Below are 16,523 nucleotides of genomic sequence, written 5' to 3'. Positions count from 1 at the left end.
AGTAATGTTTAATATTTAAATTTTGCTGCAAGAACCATGTAACCGGGGCCATTTAACCTATTATTATTAAAAAAGTAAAAGGTTTAGAAAACTAATTTTGACGTTTTTTAATAGCTGTTGGAATCAACTTTAATTAGTTTTTAGGTGAACCTTGTATCTTAAAATTTAACGGAGTTATTTACAAAAAAACAACAGTAACATTTTATGGAAAATCTTTTAAAAAATACATTTTGAAACATTTTTGGTGTTTAAATTTTAATGGTATCAACTTGTTCGAGAGCTTATTTGATAGACATTTCTATGAACCTTGACAAATGTTTAATAAGTTTATGTTATAAAATGCACCATTTTCCCGGTATTTATTCTTGAATACTTAGATTTGGGTATTCGACGAAAGAAATATACATTCAATTACCTATAACTCACTTTTAGTTAGCATTGAAAGGTTTTTCTAGTAAGGGGTTTATTTGATTTTTTAATAGTCTCAATTTTAATAACAATAACTTTTTTGCAAAAACTTATAGTTTTTGAGTTATATATGAAAAATCTGTTCAAAACATACATTTTTCTCACGAAAAATTTAAATTTTTGATCTTTAATTACTCAAAAAGTTTTGATTTATTTTATTAAATTTAAATAACCAATTTTGCTTTTAATTTGAACCTCCATCGAATTGTGGGGATATTTTTAATAAAATAATTTTCACCCACGAGGAGGGGTGGCATCCATCCCCAGGGTAAAAACGCAAGCTGGCACCATATCACCTTTGTTCCTTGAGATATCCTCTAACCACTCACCAATTTTCATGCAAATCGATGGAGGTTCAACGAAATCGGAGGTAATAGCTCATATCCACCTTCAGTGACTGCACTAGTAATAATGATGTTATAAATCGAAGCATCCATTTATTATTACTGACTATAGTACATAAAGAATTCAAAAGTAATTAGTAGGAAAAATTATGATGATATTGGGGACATTTAATTTTAGTTAAATAGAGGGTTTTTTTAATTATACTGGGTTGGGATAAAGTATGGAACCAAGCAAATATCTTTGAAACGAAAGAACAATATTTATTAAACTTTGCATGCAAGTACAGTGACGCAAAAGGCATCTGTTGTCATATTTTTTGTTACTACTCCACTTCCGGTTTCACCGGAAATACCCTTAATTTATTTAATTTAAATGGGATACCCTGTATATTTTTGCGGATTTTAAAAGAAATTGTTATTTTTAATTCATACATACCAAATTTGGTAGACAAAATTTGTTAAAAAGTGTCTGTAAATAATTTTTTGTATTAATACAACGTAGTAGGAAATAAACGAGTACCATCTATAATGTATACTGTAGACTAAAATTGTTGTTTACATGCACTGCATGACTTATTTGAATTTAGTGTAGTAGGTAAAACTGTTACTGAACTAATTGACAGAAATAAGTTGTATTAAAAATGGTTCATTTAAGTAAAAAAGATCGTATGGAAATATTAATGATAATCGGTTATGGTGAATTTTTTTTCGTTTCATTTTTCATTTTCATTTTCATTTTTTGGAAGTGAATTTTCCAAATCGATGGATTGGACGTAGAGGATTTACAGAGTGGCCCGCTCGTTCTCCAGACCTCGACCCGTTAAATTTTTTTCTCGATATTCATAATATTCATATTCATAATTCTCGATGTAACCTTTTTCAAAAAGTTGCTAGTTTCTTGTACTAAGCAGAACGTAAGTATTGCCACATTTTTCTTTAACCTAGTCACAATTTTAACCTTTTGCATTCATTCTAACGTAGAAATACTTCGTTCTAGGCACTGAGGATGATCTGATCCAGATTGAAAACGTTTTGCAAATCGTTTTGGAACACTTATAATGTTTTTTAATAAAACTTTTTTATATCATTATACAAAGGAAGTTTTTACTTCTGTATGTTTTTTTTTAATTTTTTTTTTCTTTGGGGTTATCTAAAATCACGTGTTTACGTTAGGCGACCAACATGCTTGCAGGATTTGAGACAAAGAATAATTGATGAATGTGAATACGTGGAGAAATCTTGCAAAAAGTGACTCACGAATTTATTTATAGGCTTGCACATTGTCGGGAGGTGAACAGCAAACGTTTTCAATATTTGAAGTTATTTTTTTTATTTTTAATATCATAGGTCTAACATAAATAAATTAACCTATTTTTTAACTCTAAAGAGATTTATTTCTTGTTTTAATAGTTTTTTCTTCCAAACTTGGTATGTATGAATAATTAAAAATAACAAGTTCTTTTAAAATCTGCAAAAATATACAGTGTGTCCCATTTAAAGTTATAGTTAGGTATATCAATTTAAGTTATAGGTCCCATTTAAGGGGCTATCCTATTGTAAAAGTACGAAATTCATATATATTTCTTTGGGAATTTCTAAAATAAAAAGTACTGTACCAATTGTTTTGAAAATTGGCATGAGCATTTATTATAAAAAGAAGTGCATGTTAAACAATTTTGATAAAAAAAATATTGAAAAGTAAACGATTTATGCGCCATCTACTGGCACCATGAAAATAAAAACATAGCTCCACTGCTGCAGTGATTGGGACTAATGGAGATCCTGAAACAAAAAATTTCAAAGTTATTATTGAAATATAAGTTATTTTCTATACCATCAACTAGGGGTTTCTTGATCGGATAAAAAATGTCAATTTGGCGGTTTTAGAAACTGAAAATGTTTTAGCTAATTTTAAAAAAAAATTTCAACACTTCGTCATTTTTCCAAATTTTAGTATATTTCAAAAATCATCGTTGATGGTATAGGAAATACCTTATGTTTCAATAATCACTTTTAAATTTTATTATTCAGGATCTCTATTAGTCCCAATCACTGCAGTAGTTGGGCCATGTTTTTATTTTCACGGTGCTAGTAGATGGCGCATAAATCTTTTAATTTTCAACATTTTTTTATGAAAATTGTTTTGCATGTACTTCTTGTTATAATCAATGTTCATGGAAATTTTCAAAACAATTGGTACAGTACTTTTTATTTTAAACGATCCCAAAAAAAGTATATTAATTTCGTACTTTTACACTAGGATAGCCCCTTAAAGGTTATATCAATCTTTAAAATATATACCCCAGGCTGTGGGTGAAAAAACGTGATATAATTCAGGAATTTTTGAAACCTATCAGGTGTCATAAAGGACCATGCCAGGAATAACTTATACTAAAATGTAACCAAAAATTTTGTGCTGGTTTTTAATTTATGATGATTTTCATTTGTTAAATTTACAATTTTTAAAGATTTTTATTTTTGCAGCTTAGGATATTCATTTTAGAGAAAAACTTTTAAATATAAAATTGTAGTAAATTAAAAAACCTACAATTTGAGCTAGGCAAGTTTAATTTCGTTAATACGTTATTGCAAAACAGCCTGCGAAAAGTCCAAAATGGCCGTTTTTTGCAATTGCCTTATTTATTGTAAAAATAACTTTTATGTATTTTTTAAGGCTTTAAAATGAGGATCTTTCAATACTAAACGCAAAAAAAATTGTAGTGCCCGATTGGTGAACTTGTTGTTTAGATGTTGTTCTGAAGCTATTTTCTTGTGGCATTTTTACAATCTTAACTATTTAGAATGGGAAATAAGCCACAATATTATTAAAAAATGATTTTTATTAACGTTTCGACGCCCAAATCGGGTGCCGTTGTCAAAATACAAAATACTATTAATATAAACAAAAATGTTGTTGCTTAGTAAAAAAAATTCTTCTAATAATTTATTTAATTTGACTCATTTATATCGGCAATTCAGATACATATGATACATTTTAAAGTAGAAGACTTTAAAATGATATTGTCAATATTTATGAGTTGCGTTCCTGGGACGACTTTACTGAAAGATAGTTCATTCGATTACATGAAATCAACCCCAACTCAAGAATATCCGTCACAAAAAAATCATAGCATGTGATGTGTCTTTAAAAAGACAACCACATGCAACGGTGACATTAAAATTCTCGCGTTATTATTTAAAACGAGGTTTTTCCTGGTTTTCCCTCGTGATTTACTATGAGATCTCTAACGCGAGAATTTTAATGTCACCGTTGCATGTGGTTGTCTTTTTAAAGACAGATCACATGCTATGATTTTTTTGTGACGGATATTCTTGAGTTGGGGTTGATTTCATGTAATCGAATGAACTATCTTTCAGTAAAGTCGTCCCAGGAACGCAACTCATAAATATTGACAATATCATTTTAAAGTCTTCTACTTTAAAATGTATCATATGTATCTGAATTGCCGATATAAATGAGTCAAATTAAATAAATTATTAGAAGAATTTTTTTTACTAAGCAACAACATTTTTGTTTATATTAATAGTATTTTGTATTTTGACAACGGCACCCGATTTGGGCGTCGAAACGTTAATAAAAATCATTTTTTAATAATATTGTGGCTTATTTCCCATTCTAAATAGTTAAGATTGTTGTTTAGATATTATAAATTGTTTATCCCAAGAGGTCAAATGTCTAAGGCTATAACTTTTTGAAAAAAAAAATCGTACAGAGTTAATCCAAGATCCACTCTCCTTCTAAAGACTTATGTTTTCATATACTGATGTAAATATATGCGTATAACATTTTGCAACCTATTATTTCGGGTTTGAAAATAAGGGGGCAAATTTCGTTATAAACATTTAGAACTGAAGCCGTCGTTGTACATCCTATGAGTTTTTAACTTGCAGGTTATTGTTACTGAAGACAAAATAAAGATTCAAAACTAAATGAAAATTTTCTACGACCAACTGAAGTCGAGATAATTGTTTTTGTTTTCTTAAATCGTAGTGACTTTATTATTTATAACAATTAAGAAATTATTTCACAGTCATTGACTAAAGAAAGATTTAAATTATCTTAAAATAAAAATTATTTTAACCGAAAATTACATTTAATTATTAAAGATGATTTTTAAAGTGTAGTGAAGATTTATTTTTCCTTTCGACTGTGATTTATTGTGTCGGTTTCCCTTAGCAACAGCTAGTAACTTATATTACATTGAATCACGGTTTTCGCTTTAAATTTTAAAGCACCGCTTGGATTGACATGAAATTTGGCAAACACATAGATAACATGTTAAAGATTAAAAATGATATTAGGCCTCTGTGCGCATTTATCCTGGGGGTGAGTTTCACCCCTTATGAGGGGTGAAAAAATATATGTTCAACATAAGTTCGGAAATGAATAAAACGTCTAATTCTAAGCACTTTTCATTCTACAGCATTTTTTCACCAAGTTAATACCTTTCGAGTTATTTTCGAGTAAATACCTTAATTTTTTAACAACAAAAAAACACGTTTTTAGGTGGTTTTTGACAAATAACTCAAAAAATAAGTGTTTTATTGAAAAAAATGGGTTTTAGCAAATATATAGAAAATTAAAAATTGAAAAAAATGATGTATGCATGAAATCCCTAGACCCAGTATAAACAAAGTTCTAGCTAATGAAAAGTAGGTTCATATCCGTCAAATTTCAAAGTAAATTATTTCAACGTGGAATAATCAAAAAATCATGCACTTTTTGGAGAAAAATCATTTTTTTAAGTATTTAAAAAAATATGTATGTCTGTTTTTAAAAAATGTTTCTAGCATCAAAAGTAAGCAATTTACTCTGAAAATAAAGTTGATCTCTTCTTTTTGGTCCAAAAACTCGAAGGTCAACCCCCAATTAGCATCTTAAATCAAATTAATCATTACCGCTTCACAAGTTACTTTGCTCATGTATTATTTATATGATCTGTAAGTATCATCGGTTCAAAGGGCTTATTTAAAAAAATTGGTTTTAAAGTAAATCCGTTTTAATTTTTAATTAAAAAAAAATTTTTTTTCATAACTTAAAATTTATTAATGTGACCAAAAATCACAAAGAGTAAAAAAAATTAGTTTTTGATGTTACGAAGATTTTGGATTTTTTGCTTTTTTTTTGGAAGGCAAAAAATTGTTAAGATATGGCTGTTCTAAATTTGCATACATTCGTGGTAATTGTATATTCAAGTCATTTAACTACTGCCCCTTCAAAAATAAGCACTTTGAACCGGTGAAACTTACAGACATAAACGACCCATACACGAGTAACACAACATTGAAGTAAAATTGATTAATTTCATTTTTGATACTAATTAGGGGGTGACTTTCCCGAGTTTTTTGACCAAAAAAATAGATCAACTTTATTTTCAGCGTAACTTGCTTACTTTTGATGCTATAAACTTTTTTTTAAAACAGATATACATATTTTTTTAAACACTTTAAAAAAGTTGTAATGATTTTTCTCCAAAAGCGCATGATTTTTCGGTTATTTCACGTTGAAATAATTCACTTTGAAATTTGACGGATATGAACCTCTTTTTCCTTAGCTAGAACTTTGTTTTTACTGGGTCTAGAGATTTCACGCTTACACCTTTTTTTTCAATTTTTAATTTGCTGTATTTTTGTTAAAATTCTTTTTTTCAATAAAATACTTACTTTTAGAGTTATTTTTCAAAAACCGCCTAAAAACTTGTCTTTTTTGTTGATGAAAAATGAAGGCATTTACTCGAAAATAACTCGAAAGGTATTAACTTGGTGAAAAAATGCTATAGAACAAAAGGTGCTTAGAATTAGACGTTTTATTCATTTCCGAACTTATTTTGAACATATATTTTTTCACCCTTTATAAGGGGTGAAACTCACCCCTAGGACAAAAACACACAAAGGCCCAATATCATTTTTATTCTTTAACATATTATCTATGTGTTTGCCAAATTTCATGTCAATCCAAGCGGTGCTTTAAAATTTAAAGCGAAAACCGTGATGCAATGTAGTATAAGTTACTAGCCGTTGCTAAGGGCAACCGACACAATAAAAAAATCACAGTCGAAAGGAAAAATAAATCTCCACTACATTTTAAAAATCATTTTTAATAATTAAATGTAATTTTCGGTTAAAATAATTTTTATTTTAAGATAATATAAGTCTTTCTTTAGTCAATGACTGTGAAATAATTTCTTAATTGTTATAAATACAGTCACTACGATTTAAGAAAACAAAAACAATTATCTCGACTTCAGTTGGTCGTAGAAAATTTTTATTTAGTTTTAAATCTTTATTTTGTCTTCAGTAACAATAACCTGTAAGTTAAAAACTCATAGGATGTACAGGGACGGCTTCAGTTCTAAATGTTTATAACGAAATTTGCCCCCTTATTTTCAAACCCGAAATAAGAGGTTGAAAAATGTTATACGCATTTATTTATATCAGAATATAAAAATATAAGTCTTTAAAAGGAGAGTGGATCTTGGATTAACTCTGTGCGATTTTTTTTTTCAAAAAGTTATAGCCTTGGACATTTGACCTCTTGGGATAAACAAATTATAATATCTAAGCAACAGGTTCACAAATCGAGAACTACAATTTTTTTTATGTTTATTATTAAAATATCTTCATTTTAAAGCCTTAAAAAATACATAAAAGTTATTTTTACAATAAATAACGCAATTGCAAAAAACGGCCATTTTGGACATTTCGCAGGCTGTTTTGCAATAACATATTAACGAAATTAAACTTGCAATAGCTCAATTTGTAGGTTTTTTAATTTACTACAATTTTATATTTAAAACTTTTTCTCTAAAATGAATATCCTAAGCTGCAAAATTAAAAATCTTTAAAAATTGCAAATTTAACAAATAAAAATCGCAATAAAAAAAGCTCACAATATTTTTGGTCACATTTTAGTAGAAGTTACTCCTGGCATCGTCCTTTACAACACCTGATAGGGTTCAAAAATTCCTGAATTATATCCTGAAGTCGACCTATTTTCCACCCACAGCTTGGACTAATAATCAAGTACAACTACTGTAATTACAAATAAAAGCCTACTTACAGAGTTTGGAGTTGGAGAAGCGAGTGAAAAACGCCAGTCTCGAAGTAATAAAACTTTTCCAAGTTCACCAGAGTTCTGAAACAATTAAAATTTTTGACCTTAGTGAGTGTACAACGCAAAACGAGATTAGTTCGAATAGATAACGGTAAACTTTTACTCCCTATACCCTATAGGCAGTGTCGAAGTATTTTAACAGGCAAGACGGAGGGAGGCAATTAATTTAAACTTTTGGGCATAAATTTGAGATGTTAGTTTTAGCAAATCGAAAACGGATTAAGAGTTAGGCTATTAAAATTATAATCAATTTTTAATAATTTACGTACGTTAATTTCTTCTACGTATAATTTTTTGAATGCTACTCCCCAAGTAGCAATTTTTCGACGCATTGGTTGTCAGTACAAACAAATGCACTGCATATAACGTTGCCACAGTGGACTTTCAGTTGTTTCGGCCAACGACCCCTACCCCGACTGACACTACGATGTTACAAGGTTAAGTAATACCTTTAGTTATATGGGCAACTAAGTTATTTATTACTATTGTGACAACTACATATCACAGTTAAGTTTTTTCAACAATCACAACGACTTAAAAACGTTGTAATGCTAAACTAATTTACGCCCATGGGTTTTCTGGCCGACTAGGTAGTTGTCTCTCACGACTCCAGGGCCTTTACGTATAGTTCTAGATGTGTGACACATTTGCGGCAACTTCTTATTATTTTATATTTTATTTTGCTGGAAATTTTCGATTTATTTAACAACCTGTTTATTTGTTTTTTATTAGCTGGTGTCTCCATTATCCATTGTTTTATCAGTAGATTTGATAAGCTTAAATCTTTGTATCAACTTTGGTAGACAGGGTTGCCAGGCCAGTTTTTACTCTTTCAGTACTATCCGTTGCAAGATAATTTGGCTGGAATTCCGACAAAATATGTATTTTTTGTACATATTTTGTCTGAATTCCATCCGAATTATCTTGCAACGGATAGTAGTTTTGCTTTCAAAAATCAATAGAAATCAGTAAATACAGTAAAACCTGTGTTAACGGTTACCTGTCAAAATAGGCCACTTGTCGCCCGGTTTCATAATCAACTTAAAGTGAACATTAACTAAAGTTCACTTTAAAGTTGACATTTACCCATTATGAATTGTGATAAAGGTAGGTATGCTTTTTCTCATGAGCATTTTTCAGTGCGTCACAGTTTTTCGATTCCTTTCTAACGCATTAAATTGTATATGACAGAAAAAAGGCACGTCGGTGATTACTTTGGTAATTATTCTAGTTCGGTGATTATTCTAGTTGTCGATAGATGGCGCTATAATAGAAACAAATTTATTTACTAATTATATAATATATCTACGAATATAATCTGTACAATTTATAGGACTATACAAATAAAAGAAAATACCATTTTGTAAATGCAATAAAGACAATTGATTTGTTTTTATGCTCAATTGCAAATAAAATTTGACAACTGTCAGATTTAACTAAAATGTCATGTTAGAATAAATGTTATAAATGTATATTATCGCGGACTTACCTTTTTTCTATCATTTGTGACGCACTGAAAAATCCTGATGAAAAGAACCATACCAACTTAATTAAAATCCACTTTAACTGGTTATGAAACCGAACGTTACAATCATTTTGAAAATTCACCAAACCAATTATATGAAGATTTCCTTATTTAGATCTGGTATTTAGCAGTTTCATTTCTCTGTCCATCTATTATCATCATCTACTTCCTGAATCTTATTTTCGGTAATGACATTGGGAAATTGTAACAAAATGCATGAAAATTAATTTAGAAATGGGGTAAATACTACTAAAAAGCAAATTTTATTTTAGTGATAACAAAATGTTGAAATATACCAAACATCTAATAAAAAACATTGCCTACTAGAATTTTTTAAATAATATCAAAAATATAACAAAACAGTAGATATCTACTAAATGTGGCAATGCTGTTAAGGAGAATGATGTACTTCATTGCACTGGTCACATGACCTCTGTCACCCAGTAAGAGGGTGCGTTCTAAAGTGGTTGGGATAGTCGGCCAGGCCGTGTTTGTTCGGCGATTGGACTTCTCGGTTGTCTCATGAAGTCTCATCCGTCTAGGGTTGGTAATAAGGTATATTTTAAGTAATATTGGTAATATTGTTTAATGCACCATTTTGGTTTTTTTTTGGGATGTATAGAACATAAAAACACAAAATATAAAAAATGCAGACATTTTCTAAAACCTTTAAAAGCACTATTAATACATTAAATTTATGCAAAACATCTTTAACATAAATTCTGGCTTTTATATTAAAATTAGATTTTTTAAATTTGCATATTTTTTGTTAAAAAGGTCACAAAAAATGAGCGCATGTGTTTTTTAAAGGTAGAATATCCATATTTGACGGTAATCTGAGATGCGTTTATAAATTTCACATCAGGTGATTTTGTTTAAGTCCTTATTTATGTATTTATATAAATTTAAATACCTACCTAATATGACGTCAAAATAGTTTACTTTTTATATAGGTAAAAAAACATAACCAGTCCGACTCTTTGAGCAACCATTGCACGCAGGCGCTTTTTATAGTCGCTTCAGTTGTCTTATGAAACGCTTAAGGTTGTCTAGGCAACGTCAAGACAACTCAAAAATCGTCCACCAAATTAGTGCAAAATTGGGTCGTCTTCTAGGCAATAACAACGTTGTAACAAAACGTTGCCACGCTGTAGACAACGTTGTCGCGTCGACAAATTGCTACTTGGGTCTAGTCAAAGACCAAGGAGTAGCTTTTTTATAAATCATAACTTACTCTCTAATTTAACATAGTAATTTAACCTCTAATCCCCCAGTAGTGTATTCTTAGCTATTTCTAATTTTTAAAGCACTTTTTTCTGGTGCACCAATCTCAATAGCTTTTTCAATTAACCCTAAGAGCCCGATCACATGAGAGGCGCTCAACGCGCGTTTTGATAACACGCGATTACAACTACATACATTTTACTTGATACCGTTTACATGCCAACGCGGGTTTTAGGTCACTAATGCCCGGTTGCACCAACAGATCTTAAGCTTAAGTCGAGAATATCATAAGAATTAATTTAATATACAGTCGAACCCGCTTATTGGAATAGCTTTCGTGCCGAGCAAAAGTATTCCTATAACCGGGATATTCCAATAACCGATCACTGGTGGCTAGTAGAAACGTTTCGGGATCTAAAAGTTATATTCCTTAAAGCGGGATATTCCTATAAGAGGTATTCTAATAAGCGGGTTCGACTATTTATAATATATTACAATAAGAATACCATAATATAATAATAATAGGGACAATAATAATAAAACAATAATAATAATAGAGTTAGTAACAACCGCAAAAGCGACAATGCTCTTTTTGAAAGTTCTGAAAAGGCGTTCTATCGAAAACTCAATTCCACTGTAGAACGTGTCGATAAGACTTACCCAAGCCAAGAAGAAATTCATGAGTTTTGGGGAAATCAACTTTCCACGCCAGCTGCTCTTAACAACAATGCTGGATGGATAGAAGATACGACACAGAACTGCCAACACTACATTACCATCCTTTACGAACCCTTCACTACTGAAGAAGTCTCAAATACCGTCAAAGAGCTTCATAACTGGAAATCTCCTGGTCCAGACGGAGTTCAAAACTTTTGGCTCAAGAAGCTTTGGAGTGTTCATGAATGCTTATCAGCACTAATTAATCATGTTATTTCTAATCCGCAGGATATATCATCATTCCTAACTCAGGGAACCACTTATTTAATTCCGAAGGATCAAAATAACACCCAAGATCCAGCCAAATACCGCCCAATTACTTGTCTTCCAACTTTGTATAAATTGGTCACATCCTGTGTAGCCCGGCGTATCTACCAACACTGTGCTCTGAACAATATCATAGAGCCTCAACAGAAAGGATGCGCTAAGGGTTCCATGGGTTGCAAAGAACAACTCATCATCGACTCAGTCATTTCTAACCAGACATATTCCAAAAAGAGGAATCTTTTTACTGCCTTCATTGATTACAAGAAGGCCTTTGATTCAGTGCCGCATGCATGGCTTATAGATATATTGAGAATATAAAAAGTCGATGATAATATAGTGACCTTTTTAGAACATATAATGACGCAGTGGAAGACTACAATTCACCTTCAAATACCTGGTGAAAATAACATCGAAACTGAAAATATCGCAATCAGCCGGTGCCTGTTTCAAGGAGATTCGTTGAGTCCACTGTGGTTCTGTCTAGCTATGAACCCACTATCTCAGCTATTGAACTCCACAGACGCAGGTTTTAGCATCAAAAATAACAACAATGTGGTGGCGAAGCTTAATCATTTATTGTATATGGATGATTTGAAATTAATGGCTTCCACTCGAAACCAACTCGATGAGATGCTAAAAACTGTAGAAACTTTTTCTAATGATATTAGCATGCACTTCGGACTAGACAAGTGCCGTATTTTAAATATAGTCAGAGGAAAAGTACAGCCCGGAGGATTCGATATGCAAAATGGCCAGAACATCGTGGCCATGGGTGAAAATGATATGTATAAATATCTTGGAGTAAAGCAGGCGCGGAGAATTAACCATAAACAAATGAAAACAGAGATAAATACTGAGTTTGTGCGAAGGGTAAAACAGCTGCTTCGCTCAAACCTTAATAGTAGAAATTTGTTTAAGGCACTAAACACCTACGCATGTTCCGCGCTTAGCTATTCATTTGGCATTGTTAAGTGGACAAAAACGGACGTAGAAAATCTTCAGCGAAATGTAAGAACGCACCTCAAAAAGGCACAAAAACACCATCCAAAAAGTGCAGTAGAAAGAACGACATTACCACGGAATTTAGGAGGAAGAGGACTTATGGATATAGGTGAGCAATTAGACAAACAAATTGCTAATTTAAGATCTTATTTTCAGATGCAGGCTGAAACATCTACTCTACATCGCGCTATCTGCGCAGTAGATGACACAACACCGATAAAACTGAGGGAAGCAGAACTGCGCATAAACCACCTTACTAAGGACGAGAAAGTGCTCGCCGCCTGGATGGGTAAACCTCTGCACGGGCGACACCCCAATGAGGTCAGCCAAGATTATGTCGACAATATAGCGTCGAACTACTAGTTGACATCAGGAAAGATGTTCCCTGAAACGGAGGGTTCATTACTGGCCTTCAGGATCAGGTTATACCAACTAGAAATTACCTGAAATATGTCATCAAAGACCCTCATGTTCAAAACGACAGATGCCGATATGGATGTAAAGCCCAAGAAACCATCCAACATCTTACAGGGGGCTGCCAGGCATTTGCTGCAACTGAGTACAAGGAACGGCATGACGCAGTGGGAAAAATCCTTCATCAGGAGATAGCTATCAAGCTGGGACTTCTCCAAACCGACCATCTCTCATATTATCAATACGTCCCTGAGAGTATGCTTGAGGATGGCAACTACAAGCTATACTGGGACCGCACTGTGCTCACAGACCAAACAGTGGCGCATAATAGACCAGATCTCGTATTAGTCAATAAATTAACGAGACAAACAACCCTCATTGATGTGGCGATTCCTAACAACAATAATATACGTACTAAATTTACTGAAAAGATCGCCAAGTACAGAGATCTGGAAATTCAAATACGGAGACAATGGAGAATGCAAAGTACCCAGACGATACCGATTATTACGTCTACTACTGGAGTCATTCCAAAGACCCTCCTCGAAAGCATAAAAAAGCTGGGTCCTAATGAACATCTTTATAAGACCATGCAGAAAGCAGTACTACTCGCAACGGCCAGATGTGTACGAAAATTTTTGGGAGATACACCTGCACACCAAGTCACCTAGGGCTCGATAACACGGAAAGAGTCCGACCAGAGCTCAATCCTTTTGATACCGTAGGTATCTGGATGAGTCAATTTTCCCCTTATAATAGAGACAGAGAGGAAATCTAACTGATTCTGACGGAAACATCATCTTAGATAAACAGAGTAAAATTAGAACGTGGAAAGAATATCTAGAAAAACTATTTGAAGACCAAACAGATAACACCTTTCAGCTAGAAGAAGAGGTAAATGATGGACCAAGAATATTACAGCAGGAAGTTTATTCTGCCATAACACAGCTAAAGGATGGCAAAGCAGCAGATCCCGATAATATACAAGCAGAACTACTCAAACTGATGGACAACGAATCAATAGCAATAATCACAAATATATTCAACAACATATACAACTCTGGACAAATACCAACAGAATGGATAAAGTCTGAGTTTATTGCACTTCCAAAAAAACCAGGAGCCAAAAAGTGCGAGGAATACCGTACGATAAGCCTGATGAGTCATCTCCTAAAATTGTTCCTAAAGGTAATTCATACGAGAATTTACAAGCTATGTGAAAGTCAAATTTCGCCCAACCAGTTCGGGTTCATAAATGCTGTTGGTACGAGAGAGGCTTTGTTTTCAATACAAGTCTTATTCCAGAGATGCAGGGACGTAAATTGCGACGTATACGCATGTCTGGTTGATTACGAGAAGGCGTTTCATCGAGTACAACACGCCAATATGATGCAAATACTAAAAGAAGCAGGAATTAACAACCAAGATCTGAAAATAATTAGAAACCTTTACTGGAATCAGACTGCAAACCTCAGAGTTGACGGTGAACTCACCGAATATGTCAAAATCATGCGTGGAGTGAGGCAAGGCTGCAGTTTGTCCCCCCTAATTTTCAATCTTTACTCTGAAAAAATATTTATCGAATCTTTGCACGAAACTGAATAGTTCAGAGAAATAAGGAAAAAAAATATCGTGTTGGTGACACATCCCCCTCCAGGCTGAAACCAAATTTTTCGAGTAATATGGTCATCTATAATAATAACCTATATGTTTCCTGCAGCCGATTTTGATGATATACATAGTTATAAACAAATGAAGATCAAAAAACGGTAAATTTTCGCTTTTTTCGTCTCTTACTAAAAAATTGGGCATTTTAAACAAATTTGAGAGTAATAAACTCATAAACCGTATAAAAAACTTCAATATGGCGTTCGCTGAATATGTCTATCCTTATTGGTTACTTAGAAAATTGCCAAATAAATCATAAATTTTGAGTTTTTATAAATATTCATAACTTACGTAAAAATTAACTTAGAACCTTCTTATTACATGGAATGCTGAGACTTATGGTGCTTAAATTACACCCTAAATTCCAAAGCAATTGGTCAAATAGTTTAAAAGTTATTTAATTTGTTTATCCAAAATTAATTTTTTTTGCAACACTGTAAGTCAGAAAATGATGAAGTTACAGTAATATTTTGGATAGTTTATGAAAGAAGAAAATTTACAGTATTAATTTAATTTAAAAAAATGACAAAAAATAATTATAGATATTGCAAAATAATTTTGCAAAAACATGTGAATTAAAAAAATGGGGGGGCTAACTTTGTCCCTAAATGTCCTAGAACAGTTGTTTTTCTTTCTAAATGTGTATAAAAATTCAGTCTTTCTAAATATGAAAAAATAATTTTTCTACGAGTAACGGTTAAAAAGTTATTCTAATTGTTTATAAGTAAGCAAAAAATGGACATGTTTTTGCAAAATAATTTTACACTGTTTAAAATTATTTTTTGTCATTTATTTTTAATTAAGGTAATAGTATAAATGTTCTTCTTTCATAAACTGTCCGAAGTATTATTGTAACCTCATAATTTTCTGACTTATAGTGTTGCAAAAAAATGAATTTGGGAAAAATAAATTAAATAACTTTTAAACTATTTGACCAATTGCTTTGAAATTTAAAATATAATTTAAGTACAAGAAGTCTCGGCATTCCGCGTAATAAGAAGATTCTAAGTTAATTTTTACTTAAGTTACGAATATTTATAAAAACTCAATATTTATGATTTATTTTGCAATTTTCTAAGCAACCAATAAGGTTGGACATATTCAGCGAATGTCATATTGAAGTTTTTTATACGATTTATGAGTTTCTTACTCTCAAATTTGTTTAAAGTGCTTAACTTTTTGGTAATAGACGAAAAAAGCGAGAATTTACCGTTTTTCGATCTTCATTTGTTTATAACTATGTATATCATCAAAATCGGCTGCAGGAAACATATAGGTTAATAATATAGATGTCCATACTACTCAAAAAAATTGGTTTCGGCCTGGAGGGGGATGTGTCACGAGAAAAACCTTATTTCTCTGGACTAGAAAAAGGTATTCTACTAAACGGGTACCGGCTAAATATTATCAGGTATGCAGATGACACCATAGTATTTGCGGACAACCTAGAAGATCTACAAGCCTCATGGACAAAATCAGGTATTACAGTCAACAATATGGACTCAATATAAAGGTAAAGAAAACAAACCTTATGATCGTTAGCAAGAAAAAGATAACCGAAGGTCAACTATATATGAACCGAACCCCTGTAGAAAGAGTGAGGCACTACAACTACCTCGGCACCATAATAAATGAAGAATGGACCAATAACCAAGAAATAAGAGCGCGCATCGGAAAAGCTAGATCAATCTTCAACCGTATGTGGGCGTTTTTCAAGAGCCACAACCTTTCTCTTGGTATAAAAGTAAGAATGCTGAGA

At 31.9% G+C, this 16,523-nt stretch overlaps 1 protein-coding gene across 1 annotated transcript in view; it reads right to left on the bottom strand.

The window, feature by feature from the left end:
• The window catches only part of LOC114327466 (uncharacterized), a 713,641-nt gene that overhangs the window by 529,159 nt on the left and 167,959 nt on the right, over positions 1–16,523 (bottom strand). The window contains exon 4 of the mRNA XM_050649213.1: positions 7,894–7,968. Within this exon, the coding sequence (XP_050505170.1) occupies positions 7,894–7,968 (75 nt within the window). The remainder of the gene's footprint in view (positions 1–7,893; positions 7,969–16,523) is intronic.

The sequence above is a fragment of the Diabrotica virgifera genome, chromosome 4 (genome assembly GCF_917563875.1).
Source record: "Diabrotica virgifera virgifera chromosome 4, PGI_DIABVI_V3a".
Lineage (NCBI taxonomy): Eukaryota > Metazoa > Arthropoda > Insecta > Coleoptera > Chrysomelidae > Diabrotica > Diabrotica virgifera.
This window is presented reverse-complemented; position numbering and strand designations above follow the sequence as displayed.